The sequence below is a fragment of the Eurosta solidaginis genome, chromosome 1 (assembly GCF_040869045.1).
Source record: "Eurosta solidaginis isolate ZX-2024a chromosome 1, ASM4086904v1, whole genome shotgun sequence".
Taxonomy (NCBI): domain Eukaryota; kingdom Metazoa; phylum Arthropoda; class Insecta; order Diptera; family Tephritidae; genus Eurosta; species Eurosta solidaginis.
In genome coordinates, this window is record NC_090319.1 from 316,416,527 (window position 1) to 316,441,789 (window position 25,263).

The 25,263-nt window shown below is 37.9% G+C and overlaps 2 protein-coding genes across 2 annotated transcripts; one reads left to right on the forward strand and one right to left on the reverse strand.

Annotated features, from left to right (window-relative positions):
- The first annotated feature begins 9,990 nt into the window (after positions 1-9,990).
- Positions 9,991-13,090, forward strand: IntS11 (integrator complex subunit 11). The gene is made up of 3 exons (XM_067761682.1): positions 9,991-10,314; positions 10,382-11,356; positions 12,393-13,090. Exons 1-3 carry the CDS (start codon positions 10,101-10,103, stop codon positions 12,995-12,997), a joined length of 1,794 nt encoding a protein of 597 aa, XP_067617783.1. The 5' UTR covers positions 9,991-10,100; the 3' UTR covers positions 12,998-13,090.
- A 436-nt stretch (positions 13,091-13,526) lies between these two features.
- Positions 13,527-18,395, reverse strand: wdn (wings down). The gene is made up of 4 exons (XM_067761681.1): positions 16,864-18,395; positions 16,632-16,796; positions 14,449-15,665; positions 13,527-14,370 (listed from the first exon to the last, which is right to left on the reverse strand). Exons 1-4 carry the CDS (start codon positions 18,132-18,134, stop codon positions 13,730-13,732), a joined length of 3,294 nt encoding a protein of 1,097 aa, XP_067617782.1. The 5' UTR covers positions 18,135-18,395; the 3' UTR covers positions 13,527-13,729.
- Positions 18,396-25,263: the final 6,868 nt, after the last annotated feature.

Below are 25,263 nucleotides of genomic sequence, written 5' to 3' on the forward strand. Positions count from 1 at the left end.
AATGGTGATTTATCAGCGCTGCCATAGTAATTGAGAATTTTAGCGAGTGACGAAAACTTGCCCTACAGGAATGCTTTCGGGTAGATGGAGGAATAATAGCTGTTTTAATGTTTACATGTATATACATAAGCACCTAAACTTAATCAGCCCATCTAAACAAAAATTCCGTGCGAGTATTTTCCCTTCTCCAATACCACGTATTCTAAATAAAAATTGCTTATGAGTTTTTTCACTTTCAATCATTGTGAATTCATACAAGTGGCGAATGTTTGATAAAAACGTTCACAATAGTAAACAGCCTCGATCACCTTTTCAATCGCTGTTCGATTAATTAAATCATTTGCTCAATATTGTTTTTCAAACATTTTTGTAGACGACTGGTATATTGCATGATTTACATATTTTAAAATTTTTGAAACTGGCTGCTCACATTTTATCTATTGACTATCTTTTAGAAATGAATATTAATATGTATTCTGATTTTCTGTATACATATTCTAAAGAAAAACTGAATTGAAACACAAATGGGCAATTCATGGCACTTCAATTTAGTATTCACGAGCAAGAAGCAAACCTTTCGTCCATTCTCTGACCATTCGTGACAGCCATTCTCGCTGTCAGCTATAATTTGACAGGTAGTTAATATAATACCATATATGGCAATGTTGGAATAGAATAGAAAGATTTTTCAATTGTTTAAATGCGCAATGCTTTTAATGTTCGAAAAAGTGGAAACCAGTTATGAGAGAAAAGTAGGTATTATGACTGTGGGGGAGAGTGAAATTTCTCTCCCATTTTATAGGAGTTTTTCACTTGTTAAATTAAAGGAAATGCATCAAAATAGTTAAAGAAAATTGGTTCTTTTAAGAAAGGACACTTATTTGTACAAATTTATGCTAAAATATGTACATTCTATCACAAAATTCCTTAATTAAAGTCGAAAAGTATATCACAAGCAAAGGAAGAGCTCTTGGCATATTTGATGCAGCTATCCAGGGATGGCGCAAGGATTTTTTAAGAAGGCTTAAATAGATTTTGGCATATGACGAAAGATGAATTCAACTCGACCTGGCCGCCGTATGGAAGCAGGCAACTCCGGCGGATTTATGTTATCCCGCCGTCTTCTTCTTCTAATGCTCCTCTCTTGATGTTGCTGTGGCACCAACTCATTACTCATTTCAGTGAATACCTACCACATGAAATGCAATACTATGTATTGTTTATATTTTATTTCCTAATGTCAAACAAATTCGCAACATTAATTAAACTTTTAAATTTTGTAAACAAAATAAGAAATGCTCAACGAAATTGCAATTGACAAAACAGCTGACTTCAAAAATTCGAAGTTCCTATTCCCAATAATTATCCTCCCTAGGGGAAAAGAAGACAACAAAATTCCGCGAGAATATTTATAATGCGTGTGTTTATATGGACTTATGACTTATGCGCAGAAAATTGGTACTGCTTACTTTGAGTATGCGTTATACTCAGTGGTAACTGAAATGTGTCTCTCCATTGTATCGTAACCCATTTAGCTATAGGCTCTACACTACAACTGTTACGGTCTGCTGTTATGGTCTTCGGTTACGGTCCACTTGGGAGCGTTTTCGTGCGAACACACCTAGTGACTGGTGACGGGGCGAAAGTTGCGATACAAAAGTATCGAAAAACAAGAAAGAAAGACCGGCGATCACTAGCGAAAAAATTGCCATGACTTTCCCGCATGAAAAGTAAAAAGAAGGCGAAATTTTTTTAAAGAACGAGAACAGAAAAGTTAGCCATGCGTTTCCGGGCTTAAAAAACGAAGAAGACAAGGAAACATTAAATTGTAAAGAGAAAAGCTGCATTCAGCGAAAAAAGGAAGAGAAGCGACATATAAAGCCGGCAGCAGTGAAAACCACGAATGCGGAAGAATTGTAAGGTGCTCCTATTAATTGCACACTGCTTGCTGTTTAACTGAGTCCCACGTACTTATCAACCAACTGCCCGGTCAGCACACTGGCAAAATAATTTTCGTGAATAGTTTTACGCCTTCTTATTGTGGCGAAGCTTTTAACTAGTATTGAACAGGTTGGAATCTTCGTTTTTGCAATTTCCTGCGGACCCAAAAAGAACTTTTAAGAAACCTTTAGCGAATCTTGCTGATACGACAGCATCGACCAGTCCGAATTCACATACCAGTTTCATAGTAGTACAGGCACAAGCGAATTGCTAGAAGATCCTTAAACCAAAACCTCCGCCTCCAGGGCCAGCAGTACGCTGCAGCGTAATACAACGAACGCCAAAATTAGCCCCAAGTCATACAGGTCGTAAAAGTCAACACGAAGTTTTATTGCCACCAGGTTCACTCGATCACCACGGACCAGAGCGCAACAACCACCAACAGTACCAACACAGCGCGCCCAAGACCGCGCACCACAACCAACAACAGCGTCAACTTCACCAGCAAAATCAACATCACCAGTAACCACGCCGGCAGAGGCCCACGGTACGTACTCTGGCGGCCATGTAAGTACCAGCCATGTATGAACTTCAAAATAATTACCCTACAAAAAAATTTGGTCATAAAACTTACCCACGCCCATGCAAATGTGACTATGAATATAACCTATGACTGTAAAATAGCTAGTCAAATGACGTGGAATGACGAGAGCGTTTTTGCAGGGTAGTTAAAGAAACTTCTAAGTGGTACTTAGAGGGTTTTATACAGTCCGGTTGAACTATTTAACAAGGGTCGATTTTTTTGTCAAATTGTATTATTGAATACTCGAAATTGTTAGCTATACAATAAGGAGCATATATTTCCTTTTTTTTCATTTTAATGATATTTTTTCTTGCTTCAAAATGATTGAAGTTAGCTCGATAAGTTTTAGTCATAAGAAAAGCGGCCTGTATCATTTGAAAAGTTTTAGCGTCCATTTTTGGAGCTCAACCATAAATTTAAAGAAAAATTTGTTTGCGACAGCAGCCATTCGTCGATTATGTACAAATTGGCAAAAGGATTTCAATTTTTTTTCTTATATCATACAAATGCAATATATATATATATATATATATATATATACATATACATATGAATCCCTATTGCGGGCAATATCTTTCGAACAACAAGACGAAAGTAATATACGTGCACGTAATACATATTGCTATCGCAACGTCATCCTTAATGCTTTTGTAACCACTTTTCTTAGTACATATTACATATTAGTATCATTATACTATGCGCATTATACCAAATTGATATTTTGTTATACTCAAAATTAAAAATTTTGTAAGAGAGCCCCAAATATCGAAATTTGTATCCAAACGTTATAGTCTTAAAATATGTTTTGTGAATGGAAAAAAAAAATTTCAACCAAATTCTTACTTTGTAGGTAGTATGTTTACTATACATAAGTACATTTAATTACATATTTCTCTCACACATAGCGTTTATAACGATTATCAAAAAAAAAAAGGGAACATAAATATATGTATAATTTGAAATATTACGAGCAAAAGTAAGAGAAAAGAAAAGAGCTCCCCAACAGAACAAGCTTAGTCAGACTTAAGTATTCATATTAGATTTCGTTTCGATTTCGGCCCAATAAAGTGTGATCTTTTGGATCATTTTTTATACTCAGTTGAGCAGAGCTCACAGAGTATATTAACTTTGATTGGATAACGGTTGGTTGTACAGGTATAAAGGAATCGAGATAGATATAGACTTCCATATATAAAAATCATCAGCATCGAAAAAAAATTCGATTGAGCCATGTCCGTCCGTCCGTCCGTCCGTTTGTCCGTTAACACGATAACTTGAGTAAATTTTGAGGTATCTTGATGAAATTTGGTATGTAGGTTTCTGGGCACTCATCTCAGATCGCTATTTAAAATGAAAGATATCGGAAAATAACCACGCCCACTTTTTCGGTATCGAAAAATCGAAAAAGTGCGATAATTCATTACCAAATACGGATTAAGCGATGAAACTTGGTAGGTGAGTTAAACTTATGACGCAGAATAGAAAACTAGTAAAATTTTGGACAATGGGCGTGGCACCGCCCACTTTTAAAAGAAGGTAATTTATAAGTTTTGCAAGCTGTAATTTGGCAGTCGTTGAAGATATCATGATGAAATTTGGCAGGAACGTTACTCTTATTACTATATGTCTGATTAATAAAAATTAGCAAAATCGGAGAACGACCACGCCCACTTTTAAAAAAAAAAATTTTTTTAATTAAAATTTTAAAAGAAAAGTTAATACCTTTAGCGTATATAAGTAAATTATGTCAACCTTCAACTCCAGTAATGATATGGTGCAACAAAATACAAAAATAAAAGAAAATTTCAAAATGGGCGTGGCTCCGCCCTTTTTCATTTAATTTGTCTAGGATACTTTTAATGCCATAAGTCGAACAAAAATTTACCAATCCTTGTGAAATTTGGTAGAGGCTTAGATTCTAGGACGATAACTGTTTTCTGTGAAAAAGGACGAAATCCGTTGAAGCCATGCCCAGTTTTTATACACAGTCGACCGTCTGTCCTTCCGCCCGGCCGTTAACACGAAAACTTGAGCAAAAATCGATATATCTTTACTAAACTCAGTTCACGTACTTATCTGAACTCACCTTGTATTGGCGTAAAAAATGGCCGAAATCCGACTATAACCACGCCCACTTTTTCGATATCGAAAATTACGAAAAATGAAAAAAATGCCATAATTATATACCAACTACGAAAAAAGGGTGAAACAAGGTAATTGTAATGGTCTATTGACGCAAAATATAACTTTAGAAAAAAACTTGGTAATATGAGTGTGACAACTACCATATTAAGTAGAAGAAAATGAAAAAGTTTTGCAGGGCGAAATCAAAAGCCCTTGGAATCTTGGAAAGAATACTGTTCGTGGTATTACATATATAAATAAATTAGCGGTACCCGACCGATGACGGTCTGGATCACCCTGGTCCACATTTTGGTCGATATCTCGAAAACGCCTTCACATATACAACTAAGGGCCACTCCCTTTTAAAACCCTCATTAATACCTTTAATTTGATACCCATATCGTACAAACACATTCTAGAGTCACCCCTGGTCCACTTTTATGGCGATATCTCGAAAAGGCGTCCACATATAAAACTAAGGCCCACTCCCTTTTAAAATACTCATTAACACCTTTCATTTGATACCCATATCGTACAAAAAAATTCTAAAGTCACCCCTGGCCCACCTCTATGGCGATATCTCGAAAAGGCATCCACCTATAGAACTAAGGCCCACTCCCTTTTAAAATACTCATTAACACCTTTCATTTGATACCCATATCGTACAAACAAATTCTAGAGTCACCCCTGGTCCACCTTTATGGCGATATCTCGAAAGGGCTTCCACCTATAGAACTAAGGCCCACTCCCTTTTAAAACACCTATTAACACCTTTCGTTTGATACCCATATTGTACAAGCGCATTCTAGAGTCAACCCTGGTCCACTTTTATAACGATATTCCGAAAAGGCATCCACCTATAGAACTAAGGCCCACTCCCTTTTAAAATACTCATTAACACCTTTCATTTGATACCCATATAGTACAAACAACTTCTAGAGTCACCTCTGGTCCACCTTTATGGCGATATCTCGAAAAGGCGTCCACTTATAGAACTAAGGCCCACGCCCTCTTGAAATACTCATTAACACCTTTCACTTGATACTCATATCGTACAAACCAATTCTAGAGTCACCCCTGGTCCATCTTTATGGCGATATCTCGAAAAGGCGTCCATCTATAGAACTTAGGCCCACGCCCTTTTAAAATACTCATTAATACCTTTCATTTGATACCCTATCGTACAAAATAAATTCTAAAGTCACCCCTGGTCCACGTTTATGGCGATATCCCGAAAAGGCGTCCACCCATAGAACTAAGGCCCACTCCCTTTTAAAACACTTATTAACACCTTTCGTTTGATACCCACATTATACAAGCGCATTCTAGAGTCAACCCTGGTCCACTTTTATAACGATATTCCGAAAAGGCGTCCACCTATAGAACTAAGGCCCACTCCCTTTTAAAATACTTATTACCACCTTTCATTTGATACCCATATAGTACAAACAAATGCTAGAGTCACCTCTGGTCCACCTTTATGGCGATATATCGAAAAGGCGTCCACATATAGAACTAAGGCCCACGCCCTCTTAAAATACTCATTAACACCTTTCACTTGATATTCATATCGTACAAACCAATTCTAGAGTCACGCCTGGTCCACCTTTATGGCGATATCTCGAAAAGGCGTCCACCTATAGAACTTAGGCCAACTCCCTTTTAAAATTATTATTAACACATTTCATTTGATACCCATATTGTACAAACAAATTCTAGAGTCAGGCCTGGTCCACCTTTATGGCGATATCCCTTAATGGCGTCCATCTATAGAACTATGGCCCACTTCCTCTTAAAATACTCTTTAATACCTTCCATTTGATACACATGTCATACAAACACATTCCAGGGTTACCCTAGGTTCTGTTTACAACATGGTGATTTGCCCTTACTTTGTCTCCACAGCTCTCAACTGAGTATGTAATGTTCGGTTACACCCTAACTTAGCCTTCCTTACTTGTTTTTCTCTCACTTTATATACTACACACACTTACCTACATTTTCATAGTGTAATTAGCTATTCGTAGTTCAACAATGCTGTAGCCCTGGTTAAGAAACCTGCATTATCTTATTTTTTTTTTTGCTTACATACGTTAATAGAAATGAATTATAAATAAATAAGTATACCAGGGATACCAGGTAAGGGGCCACCGGAATTTTAGGTGCGACGGTGGCGATGGATTTTGAGGGTGGGATAATGCACCGGGCGTCGCAACACCACTCGCGGCGCCCCATATATATATTCGGCCCTTTTCTTCTTTCATTTTAATTTTCAGCTTTTTATTTTAATTTTCAGCAGTCTTTTTTTAATTTTTGATTTTAGAGTTAGTAACCGGTCATGTCCGGTTCGGTAATTTTCGTTGCGTTTAGTTTTTTTTTGAATTTCTTTTTGAATTTAAATTTTTGAATGTTAACTGTCTGTCCGTGGCATCCGGTTTGACCGGATGTCGTTTTAGTTTGAATTTATAAGCGTTTTGAGTCGGTCTCTGCACTTCCGTCGGTTTTTTTGAATTTGACAGCTGCTAGTTTGATAGGCATGATATGACTTTTTTTTCTGATAATGGCGCAGGAACAGTAAGGTTGGCAAGGACCCGCCCCGGCCGACAATGACTAGCCACTGTGCACCACCACATCATGCCGACCGCCTTCCTTACTGCTTCCACCGTAAATGCGTTTCCAACATAACCAACAGGGGTTTGTGTATCCGCTATTAAGCACAACCCGTTTTTTAGGGAGTTATTTAACCACGAGTCTTGAATAATTTCCGCTAGATGGGTCTCCTAAACATTCTCGAAGTGATGATAAGCCTTTTTTATCCCGCAAATGTAGATGTACTCACATGTAAAAAAAAAACACGGATAATGTCACGTTTCCACTTTAATATAATAATTTGAAAGCGTTTACATTTACTCCATTCTCATTTCGCGTGTTCCATATATGTAATACTCCTATATTGATAGTACAATATACTGTTGTTGTTGTAATGTAAACCATATATATAATACTGCTATATTAATAGTACAATATTTATTTATTTATTTATTTGTTTATCAGTCTACAAATTAAACAATTATACAGACCAAATATACCGACACTTAATTCACAGATGTAATACACGATATAAACAACATAAGCAGTCATCAATTTTAAAATAATATTTAAACAGTGTTTAATTAAACGCTTGACAATTTCAATTAACAACTTAGAAGTAAGCAAAAGTTAAAATGTTGTAAATGTGTTAAAATGTACTCATGAAGGAGCTAGTAAATAATAATTTATGAAATTGACAATAAAGCAAATTAATAGTAGATAAAATATATACAGAAAAGAATTTATACAGAGTAAATTTGATTGCATACTTATAAAAATAATGATCACAAGGCAATTTTGCAAACAAGTTTCAAGTAACTGGTACTTCATATTTCAAACAGAGGGTTGAAAAGTATATCACGGTTTAGCGTTCTTTGCTTCATTTCGAATTACATATTTAATGTAGTTAAAAGGTATTTTTTAATACCAAGAAACGAGTCGCAGACGTCTAAATTTTTACAGTTTTTATTAAAATCACGACATAAACAGTGAAGTAGTTCGTGCATTTCATAATTCGCCCTACATGTAGCTACAAAAATTGATTGAAAATGTCTAGAGGGCCTAATAGGAACGTTAAACTTAATTTCACCAAGCAAAAATGGACTATTTATTGACCCTTTTATTAATTTAACAATAAATAAGACACCAAGCATCTCCCTGCGGCTCTGCAATGTGGGCAGCTGTATTAGTTTTAACCGGCTGCAATAGGGGGGGAAGATTTTTAGAAGGATCCCATGGTAAGTGTTTTAAAGCGAAAAGCAAAAATTGTTTGTGGACCGATTATGCTAAACTTGCTATGCTAGCAATGAGTTTCGAATTTGAAATCAAAATGAAGACAGCCTACAAAGTTTTTGTGATTGTAGCAGCAAAAGTGTGACAAGTAAAACTTCAATTTAACTGCACGAAATCATTTAAGTAACTACTGTGGATTTATTCTAGATGAAGGATTTTGACGTTTCTCTTTTATTTCGTGCTTCTATCTGATGTCGACACCCATGAAAACTCTAGCTTTAGGAAAATAAAGCGGCATATATAAACTTTCGCCCAATTAGACCGTGGCGTATCGTCATAATCAAAATAAATATAGGTTTTATATTTAATTTCAGCTTTTTTGACAGGTGTCTCATAGAAATGATTTCAAAAAGCTGTAACTAAATTTAAATCCATTTTATTTTGACTATGACTACGCGCCCATATTTACACATACACAAATCTGCAATAAAGCCTTGTACAACAATATGTCAGTTAATCGAAATCAATGAACATTTTCTTTTGACTTGACATTCTTCTGCACGGCGAATTGGTTGAATTCGCTTTGCCACCACCTGGATTCGCCTTGAAAATCAATGAAATTGGTCAATCGTGCGATACCGTAACGGGCTGGCCATAACCATACCATAGCCAACCAATTGGTTTTTGGTTTTTCCTCATATCCATAGACTATGGCGTTATGACTATGTCAACTTTGCTTTTATTGGAAATTCTTGTACACCAAAGATATATGCTTCCGATTGGTACCTCAGATCAAGGCGAATCCATACCAGGTGGTGGCAAAGCGAATTCAACCCATTCGCCGTGTAGAAGAATGTCAAGTCAAAAGAAAATTTTCATTGATTTCGATTACGTGACATATTGTTGTACAAGGCTTTGTATGGAAAATTATCAAGAAAAAGCAATCAGCTATTGGGATAACACCACCTCTACTGAATTCGCCTTGCCTCAGATATTTGAAACCAAGGCGAATCTATACCAGGTGGTGGCAAAGCGAATTCAATCAATTCGCCGTGCAGATGAATGTTAAGTCAAAAGAAAATTTTCATAGATTTCGATTAACTGACATTTTGATGTACAAACCTTTGTATGGAAAATTATCAAGAAGAAGCAATCAGCTGATGGGATAACACCACCTGTAATGAATTCGCCTTGTTTGAAACTGACCTCTAGTACGATTAAGTCAAGGCGAATTCAGTACAAGGTGTGTTATCCCAACAGCTGTCTGCTTCTTCCAAATAATTTTCCATACAACGCCTTGTACTACAACATGTCAGTTCATCGAAATCAATGAAAATTTTCTTTTGAATTAACATTTTTCTGTGCGGCGAATTGGTTGCATTCGCTTTGCCACCAATTCGCCGTGCAGAAGAATGCCAAGTCAAAAGAAAATTTTCATTGATTTCGATTAACTGACATATTGCTGTACAAGGCTTAGTATGGAAAATTATCAAGAAGAAGCAATCAGCTGTTGGGATAACACCACCACAATGAACACCACACCTCTACAGAATTTGCCTTGGTTGTGTTAAAAAAAATCGGTGCATGTGATCACCCTAATACTAATTTGCTTTAACATTCCGGCAAAAGCATGCCTCAAATTAAAATAACTCCCTTGGGTGCTGGACAAGATGTTGGACGCAGCTGTTTATTACTTTCAATGGGTGGCAAAAATATCATGCTCGACTGTGGCATGCATATGGGTTTCAATGATGAACGAAGATTTCCTGATTTTTCATACATTGTGCCGGAAGGACCAATTACCAGTCATATTGATTGTGTTATAATATCACACTTCCATCTGGGTTAGTACACATGTACCCATTTACTGTTTAAGTTCACAATTAAACTTACGTTTGTTTGCAATTACAGATCACTGTGGTGCCTTGCCATACATGTCTGAGATGATAGGCTATTCGGGCCCAATTTACATGACACATCCAACCAAAGCCATCGCACCCATATTATTGGAGGATATGCGTAAAGTAGCTGTCGAGCGCAAAGGAGAATCGAATTTTTTCACAACACAAATGATTAAAGATTGTATGAAGAAGGTTACCGCTGTGACATTGCATCAAAGTGTTATGGTCGATAATGAATTGGAAATTAAAGCATACTATGCTGGGCATGTTCTGGGTGCCGCCATGTTTTGGCTGCGCGTGGGTTCACAATCTGTTGTATATACTGGTGATTATAATATGACACCTGACAGACATTTAGGCGCAGCATGGATAGATAAATGCCGTCCAGATTTACTTATTTCGGAATCCACATATGCAACAACAATACGTGATTCTAAACGTTGTCGGGAACGTGATTTTCTGAAAAAAGTGCATGAATGCGTTGCTAAAGGAGGAAAGGTTCTGATTCCAGTATTTGCATTGGGGCGTGCTCAAGAGTTGTGTATTCTGTTGGAAACATATTGGGAGCGTATGAATTTAAAATTTCCCATTTATTTTGCTGTGGGATTAACGGAGAAGGCTAACACATATTATAAAATGTTCATTACCTGGACTAATCAGAAGATACGTAAAACTTTTGTACAGCGTAATATGTTTGATTTTAAGCACATTAAACCATTTGATAAGGCTTACATTGATAATCCGGGCGCGATGGTTGTATTTGCTACACCAGGCATGTTACACGCTGGCTTATCTTTGCAGATTTTTAAGAAGTGGGCGCCAAATGAGAATAATATGGTAATCATGCCTGGCTATTGTGTACAAGGTACGGTGGGCAATAAAATCCTTGGCGGTGCAAAAAAAGTGGAATTCGAAAATAGACAAGTTGTTGAGGTGAAAATGGCTGTGGAGTATATGAGCTTTTCAGCACATGCTGACGCAAAAGGTAAGACTAGCGGCCAAATATTAGAATGTATGTTCTAATGATGCACTGGAAAGTGAAAGAGGGTCCCTTTTTGTTGTTATGATAACGACCTGTATAACCTAGTTCTTTCAAGAACCTAGTTCTTTCTTACCAGCACCCGAAAAAGGTAAAAGAAAGTAGATCCAAACATACAAAGAAATATTCATAAAAAATTTAGTTCTTTTTGGAAACTTACTGAATCTCGACAAAACAAATAAAACAAATTCTTATATTTTAAGCCATGTTTTAGAAGTAAACAGTTGTGTTTGAATAACGTTATTCAAACTGAAATAGTATATGAGGGTAAAGTCTGAAATCGAGGTTCATTGTAATGCCAAATTGTTGTAACTCCGAGCAGTTTCTCTACATTTCTACGTTGTCGTGTCGGGTCAAATATAATAGAAAACGTTAACTATTCTTGTTTTGGCCCTGGGGGTTAAATTAAATGGGGTTTACACTGAAATGACAGTCCTTGGTCGGGAAAAATCCCGAGTCGCTCCGGTACATAGAACCGACTGCCTGGGGAAGCAGAGTTTGGCTCTAGTGGGGCCTACTGTTGTTGTTGTTGTTGTTGTAGCGATTAGGTTACTCCCCGAAGGCTTTGGGGAGTGTTATCGATGAGATGGTCCTTTGTCGGATACAGATCCGATACGCTCCGGTAACACAGCACCATTAAGGTGCTGGCCCGACCATCTCGGGAACGATTTATGTGGCCACATTAAACCTTCAGGCCATTCCCCCCTCCCCACCACCAAGTTCCATGAGGAGCTTGGGGTCGCCAGAGCCTCGTCTGTTAGTGAAACGGGATTCGCCGCTCGAAAGTGAGGTTGACAATTGGGTTGGAGAAGCTATATATTGCGCTACACAACCCCTTGAATCCCCTACTGGGATTCCGTCACTGTTGGTGTAAACCGAATGGCATTTCTGATCATTCGGGGAATACTTTAAATCTGATCTGATCTTACACCTCTGTGAACAAAGACCTTTACATAATATTTGTACATATTTTTCCCTTCAGGCATTATGCAATTAATACAAAATTGTGAACCCAAAAATGTTATGCTGGTCCATGGCGAAGCTGAAAAGATGCAGTTTTTACGCACTAAAATTATAGAAGAGTACAACATCGAAACATATACGCCAGCTAATGGCGAAACTTGCGTTATTTCAACACCGGTGAAAATTCCAGTTGACGCATCTGTATCATTGCTCAAAGCAGAAGCTCGTATTTATAATGCACAACCACCAGATCCCAAGCGGCGCCGTTTAATACACGGTATACTCGTTATGAAAGATAATCGCATGATGTTGCAAAATTTAACAGACACATTAAAAGAATACGGAATAAATCGTCATGTAATGCGCTTCACATCAAAAGTAAAAATGGATGATCCTGGTCCACGTATGCGTACAGGTGAAAAATTATATGCTTTACTACAAGATAAATTGGTTGGTTGGACAGTTAGTATGCAGGACAGTTGTACTATTTGTGTGGAAAGTGTTGAAGTTAAGGTTGAAGACGATGAAAAGGATCCAAAGCATAAATCATTATTTATTACTTGGACAAATCAAGATGAAGATATAGGCGCATATATATTGAATTTGTTGCAGAATATGTGCTGATTAATTTGAATAGTTCAAATATTTGTAATAAAATTTAATCAAGAGAAGCAAATAATTGTTGCCCACTTTAAAAAAATGTAGCAAAAGCACTAATCGTATTTTTGATTGCACTTATGATTCGACAGATATAAAGGTCCAGGCCAACAAAGTTGCAATATCTGTTTCTTGCTATTACAAGCCTATTTCGATAACACCCTTGTCTCTTTGGTCAAGCACTGCTACAGGATTGGGTTTTTGTGCTTATTCCGAATGTGATCACCCAAATTTCTAATTCTTTTCCTATACCGCCTTGACGGTTAAGCAACATATATATCTATGAGAGTATTCAATTTATGGCAGAGTTTTTCTGCCCATTTTTTTTTAGTCGAGGCGCTTCTCTATAAATTTTCTTGCCATTTGAAATATATATTTGGAAATTTGTTAGAACTGCATTTAAAATTGGACTTAGTTCACACATAATTAAAATATTGTGAATTGCGTACCTTTATACAGCACTATCATTTCTCTTGTTCAATGTGAAACTACACAATTTAATATTAAAATATATGTATTTATATTTTTTTTGTACGAAATATACGTATAAAAAACTAGGTGGTTAATTAGTATCAAAGCATAAAGTACATATTAAAAAAGTCGCACTGGAAAACACAACTGAATGCGTCCTTAAAACAAGACAACTTGACTAGCCAATTAGACCATATAAAATGTATTCATTCATTCATCATTATCGAGTTAAGTGAGTTTAGGTTGTTTGTGTGTTGGTGTTGTCGCTGTTGTATTTGATGCGTTAGACGCTAAGCTTTTACCAGTATAAAATCTACTTTGAGCTAACGCCAGGTTTGAACTGGAACTAGCGTTGCATGTGGTAGTTGCACCAGCTGCCGCGGCAGCAGCAGCAGCAGCGGAAAATAGCAAAGTATCAACAGAGGGCAATTTCTGATTAGCGGACGACGCTTGTGTTAGCAAAGGCATACCCATTGCAGTCATTGGATGCAAATAGAAATGATTGATTATTGCCTGTGTAGTGGTGGTTGGTAGCAAATCTGAATTTTGGTTTTGGGTTGTTGTCGTCACTAATTGTGTTGTAATTTGCGGTAGCATATTCTGCAATTCGACAACTGTTTGATGGGATAATGCATTACCAAGACTTGTTGGTGTTTTTGCACTTTTTGTGTTCAGTGTATAGGGATTTGTATGGTACGCATTTGCTGAAGCAGCAGATATCGATTGTTTGTTATCTGTATCAGTGCATGATTGCCCTGTCGAAGACATAATCGTTGGCGCTGCTGACATTTCAACGGATGCGGGGGATGAGTAGGGCGAAGATTCTAATGACGAACATAACAAACGTTGATTCACGTCTTTTAGCGTAACTAAAATTAAAAGAGAAGCATTTTTAGTAAAGGTTAAGTTAAAAAGATCAAATTTCGTTAAAGTTTAAAAAGGCTTACCATATTCTTCTTTAACGCGTGTTGTCGAAGATAAATCCATTGGATCAAATTCGCTCTTTATTTTAAAATGTAACGCAGCTGTAGCCTCTGATGATGAAATCGCATTATCAGTCTCTAAAGCTGCCGAAGCCTGATGTGATTGTCCTACATTCCATCCACACTCTTCCATTTCAAGCGCTTGTTCCATAATTAATTCTTCAGCTGATGTTATACTTAAATCAGGAAAATTGCTAATGGCATACCGTGGGTCAGCATGTATAATAGATGTGTTTATATTTGATTTTGTGTTGTTTACATCCGCTTCTGTAATCTCCCGTTTAATCGTTGACAGCAATGTGGGGGTGGGAAACGTTGCTTTTTGCACTTGCTTAGGTGACGGTTGTTTACGTTCACGTTTAGGTTTAGCAGTCTTGCATGTTTCAACAATTTGACTTAATTTATTAACGGCTGTTATGGAAGATGTTGTTAGTGGCTTTAAATGTGGTGCCATTGATAAAGGAATCGATGTCATTATGTTATTCATACTGCGGGTTACTTCAGTTTTTATAATACCAGACATTGTCGATACAGTGATAGTTGGTAATGGACGATTATCACTACTAATTGATACCAGCGGTGGTGGCGGCGGTGGTTGTGGCTGTGGAGGATGTAAAGACGTTGTTGGTATTTGTTCTTGTGGAGACTTCTTTTTGCGTTTAGCAGGTGCTGGAGCCTTCGTAGGCACAGCGGTCACTCCACTCATTTCACTTATTTTATTATCTTGCTTAGGTGCCGCCTTTTTTGTTTCTGTATTAACGGCAGTTTGTGCCACATCTGTATTTGCTGCTTCGGCGGCTTTTGCTTTAGCAGTTTTCGTGGACTTTTTGGAACAATATGACGGAATGTTTTCCAAATGCTCACCAGTTTTATGATCTACTTTATGGCGACGACGTGTATGTTTCAACCAATTGGGAAAGTTAGTGAAGTCGCGTGGACAGTAGTTACATTTGAATGGTCGTTCACCGGTGTGAATATTGGAGTGTTGTTTTAGTTTCGAATTGCTTATAAATGATTTCTCGCAGACTGTGCATGCGAATGGCCTTTGTTCGAGGTGCACAAGATTGTGAACTTTTAAACAACGTTCAGTTTTGTACATTTTGCCACATTTTTCGCAACGATATGATCGTGTCTGAGCATGATACTTTTGATGCCGTTGAAGGTGTGAACGTTCTTGAAACCTGAAGAGATATGGAAGTGAATGGTCACTTTTTTTGGAAAAGAATAAATTATTATGTCGACAACTTTGCAAAACTAAGCAACGATGAGTGATCAATGTTAAGTATTACTCTTGGTCCCAAAGAGCACTGTATCAAAGCTGCATAGTTTTTAGTTTAATAAATGTGATTGAATAATTCCTTATATTTTATCATGGAATGTTCCGAGAGATAAATGCGATCAATTTCTTCATAGTAGGCGATGTTGTTCATGTAGTTTAGTTCTTGTCTATTTTGACACCTGAAAACCTATCTTTTGAAAATTGTCATAGATTTGTAAATCATCTGGAATAATTTTAGGAAGGCCATTTTTCTTGAGTTACGACCATAGTTACGACATACTGCTTTTGTACGACCAAATAGATGATGCGAGCTTAGTGTTGTTGTATCAATAATACTTTTCTAAGCCCCCTAACCCGCTGGGGATGCGAACTCAATGGGAGAAGAGGATGGAACCAATGTTTATTTGAAGTCTGGCTTCTTCTGCAGGAGTTAAAAGGGTAAATGGAGTAATTTTTTTACTTTAGAAAGGCAGTTGTGATAGACAGGTTTTGATTTTGCATTAGCACGTAATTGATATATTGAGAGCCTCGCGCTTTCTGAGCAATGCAATTTTTTGAGTGCCTCTGTATTGATCTAGGGGTGCGAGATATATTGAGTTGGAGAAGTAACGGAAAAGATTGTGGCTAAAATGATGATGTTTTTTACAGATTTTTACGCATAATCGATGGTTCATGGATTTTTACGGGTTAGGGAAAAGTATGAGTGATCAGCGACGATTTAACCACTGCTACAACAACAACTATTTAACCAGTTTAGTAAGAAACATGACTCCAGCAAATGCTTCTTTGTTTTGAAAGGGTTTGCTACTATCTAACAGATAATAAAGTTTAGCAAAGCCGGCGAAAGTTTATAATGCGCATATTTTACCTCTTTTGACATTCAGGACATTCATAAGGCTTCTCAGCGGTATGGATACGTGAGTGATGAGTCAAATTAATTTTTTGTACAAATTTTTGGCCACAAATATCACATCCGTATTTTTTGTTATCACTATGAATTTTGCGATGCATCCACATGCTGCCTAATTTCAAGCTAAAGAGGAAAAAAGAAAATCAAACTTACAATACAATTGTTATATCATAAAATCAATCCGTCTTACCATTTTCCACAGTCTGGACATTTCTTCCAAGCATCTTTACGCGTATCCGTGGAACGATGCGTCTTTATATGTTTTTTTAAGCCAGCTTCTTGTTCAAAATCACGATCACATACCGAGCACCGATAATGAATACGATGCCCGATAGCCTCATGCGTTGTATATTCCCCTTTTCCTTGCAGTAAAAGACCATCACAGTCCAGGCACTTAAATAGAGGCTCCGGTACACTGGTGCCGCCTTCTTGGGACACAACATGCAATTTGTTGTTGCTGCTGTTGTTGTTATTAGTACCAATCTCAGCTGGTGAGTTTGATGCAGCATTTTTTTGATTAGTATTGTTATAAGTATTACTACTACTCTTACCACTATTTATAATATTACAACTTGGTGCATTGGTTTCTGGTAATGTAAAAATATTGAAACTAGATGTTGATGAGATCGTTTTGTTGTTATTGACTACAACATTATTAAGGGTGGTGGGTGTGGATGTGGTGGGTGCATACTTTATTGCTTTATTTGCAATAATTTGTATATTATTATCAACAGCTGCATCGTCCGGCTGTGTTGCACTTAGTAAATGATAGGTTGATGGCTGGCCAACTGCACTGATGTCGTCTCTTAAATCACGCTTGATTTTTGCTTTTGGTGAATAACGTTGTTCAGCATTTCGTTGTTGCTCATGTTGTTGTTGTTTTACCATAAGACGTTTAATTGGTGATGGCGTCGGCGGTGGTGCTTCGGGTCTAAGGAATGTTCCACTGAAGTTTGGCTCTGGCTTTTCTTCTTTTATCACCACTCCACCAACTTTTGCACTACAAATCGGTATATAGCTTTTACTACTAACAACCATTTTATTATTTTTGACTAACTCATATGCTGCAGCAGCATCTATAATGGAATTTTCATCCAAGCCATCATCACTTAAACAACCAGAGCTCAATAATTGTTGTTGTAAATCATCACTAGCATTTGCTAAATCCAATTGAGAATTTTGCGCACTTTCATCTAAAACACGCCAAAAATCTGTGCTAGACAGGCTATTATGTCCCAACATAGCTGCTGAATCGCCACTTATCGTAACACAAGCGGACAAATCGATGTCCAATGATTCATCTTTGATATTCGAATCGAAATTATTTAGTCGCAAAAGTGAAGTTAATATTTCATCGTTGGCTCCGAATTTGGTGGGAGTGCTTGGTGCAGTGGCTGCCGGTTGCGGTGCTCTTGTTTTTCGCGGCATTTTTTTGCTACTTGGCGCTTCTTCTTTCATCATTCTCGTTTTGACCCTAGACACCACAATGTTGTTTTTGCTATTGCAGCTCTTGAGGTTATGCGGTTTTTGCTTGTTATCGTAGCAACGCGTGTTTTACAATTTATAAACACGAAAAACACAATTCACTTTAGCGGTATATTCATAGCAACACAATTGCAAATAATTCTAAACGTTAATTACATTCGTTTATTAATATATTTCACAAAATTTATGTTTAATTACGGAATGACGCCTTGTTTATTTTGCCCACACACACTTGGAAATGTTCGGAAAGTGCTTGCAGGGCAAACGCCATTTTGACGAGGCTGCCAAGCAAATGCGTTCGCTAAAGCTATGTAATATTATAAGATTTGGCTGTGTAATGCAATAAAGGTATATCGTATACAAGAACCAGAGTCATAACCGCCTAAGATAAATGTGTTTCTAAAATTGTTTAAATACCTAAATAAATAAACTGATATGATTCAAAACGCTGTATTAATGTTTTTGAATGACAAAAGATTACGTTTAGTCTTTGCCACAGTGACGTTTAGCGCTTGCCATAGTGACCACATATCCACATATATAATGACTGGACTTAATTGAATGCGCCCAAAAGTATGCAATAATATTTTTCTTAGTAACGAATGTTATATTTTCTTTCTTTGGTAAAGTTTATACAAATTAGAATCTGAGTTTAGCTACTTATTAATCTAGTCAATCATTGCTGCAAAATGTCCTTGTCACAATTCTTGTGAAACTTATATATTATCACTTTTATTACTTTATGGAATAATATATACATTTTTAAGTTTTAAGTTTTAAAAAATTATACTCATTATTATGTAACCATATAAAAGATCATACAAGATCTTATTGTGCTAATACTGTCAGTAAATAAATGAAATGAAAACAAATTTGTTTTCGGGAGTTGGTGCGCGGAAAGTTGTATACCTGTTTCCATATCGACTCTTGAGTCAGTTAGGGAACGCCCTATTTCCGAAAACGTTTGAAACCCGATCTATTTTAAAATTTGTTTAAAAACGCCATATCTCAGAGTTCTGTTGAACACCCTATCTCAGAATTTTTTTCATAATCGCCCCAGCTTATGTCAATAGCCGTGTTTTTTTTTCACACGCGTATACGGTTTACGTTTACGCCTATCCTCGCTTAGATAATGCTTAGGAGACCCATCTAGCGGCAGTGGTTAAATAACTACAGCTACAGCACAGCGTGTACCGAAAAGCGGAGACACAACTCTCTGATGGCCATAGGGTATAACAAATAGCTGAATCAGTTGCGATGAATTGTGGACAGACATAGAATACATAGAATTAGTGTAGAGGGTGAAACAAAGACACATATTTCAGTTACATCTGAGTATAATGCGTATTGAAATTTAGTAGGACAAATTTTATGCGCAGCAATTTCAGAGGAGTATTTAAAGTTTGTCGCTTAGCAGTCCATATAAAGTTTAAGCGTAAACGTATATAGAAGTAAAAAAAAAACACAGCTAATATGTGTTGAACTTGAACTCAGATAGGGCATTTTTAAAACAAATTCATAGTTAAGGCATTCTTCAACCGAAGTCCGAGATACATAGGGCGTTTGGAAACAAATTCTGAAACAGGTCATTATTCAAACATTTTCAGAAATTTCGTTTTAAGAATGGTAGTCGAGATAGGGTGATATTCCACACAAAAGTCGATATATAAGTGAATTGTCACCCTATGTCGCCTGTAACTTGGAAAACGCCCTACAACAGAATTTTTTTCAAAAGTGCCATATCACAGAATATTTTCAAAACGCCCTATCTCACGTCAATATGTATTGAATTTATGTTAAAATATGACGGTTTTTAAACTAATTCTGAGATACGGCATTTTTAAATGCAAATCTGAGGTATTGCGTTGTTCAAACAATTTCTGAAATATGCCGTTTTTAAAAAATGGCCTGTTATAAGGCGTTTTTAAAAAGCCAACCGAAATGGGGAAATATTTCACTCTGCAGTCCGTATGTGCTAAAAATTCACAAAGTTAGACAGTAGAAGTCTTGCCTTGATGTAGGCAGGGATATGTATGCCCTTCCATTTTTCTGTTACCTCCAACAGAGCAGCTCGTTGCCAAGAAATGGTTCTCCTGTGTGGCCAGCGTCATCAAAAGGACGTTAAAATATACTACTATTTCCAACTTTGGATAAGGAGCCACCTGATGGACCTGTGGATAAGAGGCTGCGCGGGTTAGGGGGTTAGAATATACCCGCGGTAGGTATGCGTGTCGTAAGGGGCGACTAAAATACCAAATCGATTCAAGGAGTTGTGTAGCGCAACCCTTTCGAGGGGTTGCCAGCGCAATATATAGTTTCTCCAACACAATTGTCAACCTCAACTATCCGTGGCGAATCCTGTTTTATTAACAGCCGAGGCTCTGTCGACCCCGAACTCCTCATGGATCTCGGTGGTGGGAGGTAGAGGTTTACGCCGGTCACTTAATCGGCGGCGGCGGCGGCGTAGCCGGCGCGCCGACAAAGCGATCGGCGTAAACCTCTGAATTGAATGGCTGAATTTCAGAGTATCATATTGTCCACAACTAATGAATATGGAAACATACTGCTGAAGTCAATGGTATTTTTGACGATCTGGAACAATATTAATAACTTGCGGATCAGTATCTGGGAGTCTTGTAAAGCGAAAATTAAATAAAAATAATATTTAGAAAGGTTTTGTTTATATTTATTTAAGGAAGTCAGTCGACGTTTCGACCATTTCGGAAATATCCGCAGTTGTTGCCTGAAAATCTCGTGGACCGTTCAAAAAATTTCGGGAGTAGCTCCTTGCGGAGAGAGGGGAAATACTTAAAATGGTCACACTTTTGTAGCTTCACTGAAGGAGATGTTCTGGGCTAACTCTAATACCCGACGTCGCAACGATTTTTTTAAATCATTTGTGGCTACATGCTGGTCACGCACAAAGGCGACTTACGTTTGCTATCAATTATCTATAATAGACATGAATCTCGTGGCACAGTTTTAACGATTAGCATAAATGCTGGCTTATTGTTGATCGCGCCAAAGGGCGCCAACAGTTTTTTCGGCTGTTTTTAATAGCTACAATTCCCGACGTGCGAACAGTAGCAAACCCGACCACCAGTCGCTACCACGCATCCTGGCCCTTATACCATATGCCAGCACAGAAGCCATAAGACTGCGACTTCGAACTCATACCTTCGTCGACGTCACTTTCTTAGAAGTTTTAGGTGTAGCTCCGAAGACTTTCTGGCGGGTGTTTTTGTCGCACTATCCTTCCGAGTTACACAAAAAAAAAAACATCTTGAAACGTTAGAGAGTAACTATTTGGTCAAGGATGCCGCCCTCGAAATCATAAGCAGTCTAAGTGAATATCATCACGTAACTCATGGGTGAAAATCGTATAATCCCTGGCGCATTTATATAAAAAAAAAGTTTAGAAATTTAGACCAAAATTTGCAGACGTTTGTGTTCGATACATTGACCTCAATAGTCTTCGTTTCCGGCCTTATGATATAAGAGCTCGTTATGGATGACGGCCTTCATTTTTCAGACAAGTTCGACTATCGCCTACGTTAGGGTAGTAGAACACCCGGTAATTTGGTCGACTGTCTTGAGAAAGCCGCCAACTTTAGGAAATGTCCAACCGGGATACTTGGCTGTTGAATGATGATGTGTGAAAATAAAAATTAAGATTTCAGACACTATTTTATAGTTGAGCAAATAAAGTGATTTTTCAAACCCTTCTCATACGTGTTGAATATACATATATGCAACTTAAGTGTAAGCTGAGGATCATTTCAAAGGTGAATTTAAGCCACTGAAGCCTACTAAAGGATTTTGCATCACTGATTTCGCTTATTCTTTCAGCCAGTCGGGATATAAAATTTGGCACATTTTTCGCGCAACTTGCTTTTTTAACAACTTGAGGACAATTTGAAAATATTGTGACGAATATTAGCAACACTAAGGGATACTATCATCTCTAAGCCGATACTAAGCAGGCACTTGTATCTACATAAACAAATCAATCATTATGTCTACGCATATGTACATACATATATGCATATATATGAGATACGCACAAAAGTAGGCAATCATCGGTGGAAGTATCACTCACATATACACGCGCATATGAGAAGCTATAAACGTGCATCTGTAATTTATAGCTGGTGAGTTTATAGCTGGTAAACAAGCAGTAAATTCTAGAAGAAAAAACGCGTAGAAGTATAAAAAGAGCAAAAGCTGAGTAAGCAAATCAGTTCGATTTAAGCAGAGAGGATAGATAGAATAATAGCGTTTTCTTTTCTGAAATAAATTGTTGCCTAAGTAAATGGTAAAGCCTTAATAGTGTTACTCCTACCCCAGAAAATTGTCAACATTTATAGTGCATGCAAAGAACATAAATGGCTACCCGTGTATTAGCTGATTTTCACAAACGCGCTGTCAATGATAATACAAATTCATTATCAATTATTTCCTTCATTTAAATTTGCTTCGCCTAAAAATATGTGAAGTTACGAAAATAAATTGTCACGATCAGATAGTTTAGCAGAGTTGCACTGCCACACCGCCATTTTATGTAGGGTAAAAGTGTAACGTTTTAGCGTTGCGACCAGGCAACAACAACAGCAATAAATGGCCTACACAGTCTTAAAAGAGTAGAAAATATATAACTCGCCGGACGCCGCCGCCACCGCGCCGATATTTTTGACATTTTGAACGTACTGGATCTGCATCCGGCAAAGGATCATCAACATCGATAACACTCCCCAAGACCTTCGGGGAGTGCCCTTATCGCTACAACAACAACAACAACAACAAGGCTGCGCCGGCTTGTGGCGCATTACACATTCAGTCCACGTAAGGTCTTCTTCGAAAGCACAGCTGAACCTAACCTAACTCCGTCATCAGCACAAAACTGCTGAGCTGTGTTGATAGCTGGCTAATAATGACACTTCAACTATCGTAGGGGTGCGAGTTCGACTCCCACTCCCGGGAGAAAAGGCTTTGAAGAGATTTACAAGGTATAATCGAAACAGCTGTCGCCTTGTCCGTCCTGATGTCACGTTGTTTAAATTTTTCCCAAATTATTAAATAAATTATAAAATTAAAAAAATGCTTCAAATAAATGTTTTCATACATTTAAAAAAAAAAAAAAAAAAAAAATCAATATGGGCAATCCCCGATTATTAAAAATCATACAAAATGACACTTCCCTTTGAATACCTATTCATACTTATCGCTCTAGATCGGCCAGCCGATTTTATCATAATCGAGCGCCAAACATATATCTACTTTTAAAATCGGACGGCTTCAAAGAAAAAACGGAGCACTTTTTCGCTGCTTCCTCCATTCTTACCAATAACTGATTCGTTCTCGGCTCCATTCATATCCGCGGGTAAACTTCAGGAAATCCGACCAAATTATCCAGCCGAAGCTGCAGCCTTAGCCGTATAACGTAATCTTGAGCGACAATAATACCCGTAAGACGCCCAAACAAGAGAGATAAATGCCGAAACGGGAGTATTTCAAAAACTGTAACATCTCTCCCGGTGCTGGTGGGCTTTGGTAAACCATGGAAGATTTGTAAAACCTTATGGCTAGCATCCTACGATTGACAATATCATACGGCGAACCATAATACGGGCGCATTTGTAATCTTGTGCTCATTACCATCGATTATAGCCATTCACAAAGCTGTGCAAAAGTCAAAATTAGCGGCAGATTAGTATAGCCATGCCGGTGTTGAAACAACCCGGCCACGAGGAAAGTGATCAGTAACATGTCCTCATTCCTGAAAAATCGAAACAGGTATGTACTTGTATCCTTAATTGTCTTCAAAGGGAGGATTCGCCACAAAATCTTTAAGTCGCTTGGTGCCAGCACGTGGGCAAATACAAAGAAAAGCTGTTAACGCCATGTAAAGAAATCGGCTGACCAATCTTGAGTTCTGCGTCTCCAAAATGGGCTCCCACTGATGAAAAGTGCTGGCTTAGGGGAAGCCCCTGAAGAGTCATGAGCGAAAAACCCTGATACTAAAACCGCATTTGCAACTATCGCTGCATAAGAACGCTCACTTTCAAGCTTAAGATTTTATTTGTCCAGAATCATCCCAAGTATTTGTGATTTATTTCTGATTTATTGCAACTCTGTTCAAACTTCTAGTTTCCTTGGAGTACCATTAAAGGACTATTGGTTGAAGCGGTGGAAGCACTAATAAGACAACACAAGACTCCTCGAAAGGAGTCCCAATCTTGGTATGTACCAGTGCCTCTATCACCACTGCGCATCGCGTCGTACGGAAGCTGCAGAGGAGAGAACCGCCAATTAGCGTGACACAACTGCCAATAGAGGCAGACTCTCAAGGAACTCAGGGGAGCTAAGCATAGCCAGATGCTCGCCGTCCCAGCACAGCGAGGAATCAAGCAGTTTCTGTAGTAGCCGTGATAGGTTCCAAAAAATGAGTGTGTGAAGCATGCGAGGCTCGAAGTTCTGAGTAGCGAGCGCACCCGCATTGGATTCAAATGTGTGTGTTTCTGTAGCATTTCCATGGTTACTCCTCACCCAACTTTCCTGGCGCAGAGGAGTACGTCTGAGACATCTGTCGTACACAAATATCTATCTGATACCTACGCTCCATATTTTCCATATGTGGCCACTGAACACAGATAAACCAGAAATAGCAAAACTAAAGCCGCCAGTACTGAAGCAAAGAGCAAGTATCTCTTATCTCGCGCACGAAGCCTGCCATCTTTTGCGAAGCACAGTGGTTTTTCCACGTACTAAAGCTAACAGTGGCCGCCGTGTTGTGATGGTAGCGTACCACACCGAATATCCTGGGTTCACGCCACGGCAAAGCAACATCAAAATTTTAGAAACAAGTTTTTTCAATTAGAAGAAAGTTTTTTAAGCGGGGTCGCCCCTCGGCAGTGTTTGACAAGCACTCCGAGTGTATTTCTGCCATGAAAAGATTCTCAGTGAAAACTCATCTGCCTTGCAGATGCCGTTCGGAGTCGGCATCAAACAAGTAGGTCCCGTCCCGCCAATTTGTAGGAAAAATTAAAAGGAGCACGACGCAAATTGGAAGAAAAGCTCGGTCTAAAATCTCTTCGGAGGTAAAGGG

Coding starts and splice junctions, on each gene's coding strand:
- IntS11 (XM_067761682.1), top strand. CDS start 10,101: ATGCCTCAAATTAAAATAACTCCCTTGGGTGCTGGACAAGATGTTGGA. Junction 10,315..10,381: donor AATATCACACTTCCATCTGG/GTTAGTACACAT, acceptor TTGCAATTACAG/ATCACTGTGGTGCCTTGCCA. Junction 11,357..12,392: donor AGCACATGCTGACGCAAAAG/GTAAGACTAGCG, acceptor TTTTCCCTTCAG/GCATTATGCAATTAATACAA.
- wdn (XM_067761681.1), bottom strand. CDS start 18,134: ATGATGAAAGAAGAAGCGCCAAGTAGCAAAAAAATGCCGCGAAAAACA. Junction 15,666..16,631: donor TGTCCTGAATGTCAAAAGAG/GTAAAATATGCG, acceptor ATATCTCTTCAG/GTTTCAAGAACGTTCACACC. Junction 14,371..14,448: donor ACGCGTTAAAGAAGAATATG/GTAAGCCTTTTT, acceptor TTTTAATTTTAG/TTACGCTAAAAGACGTGAAT.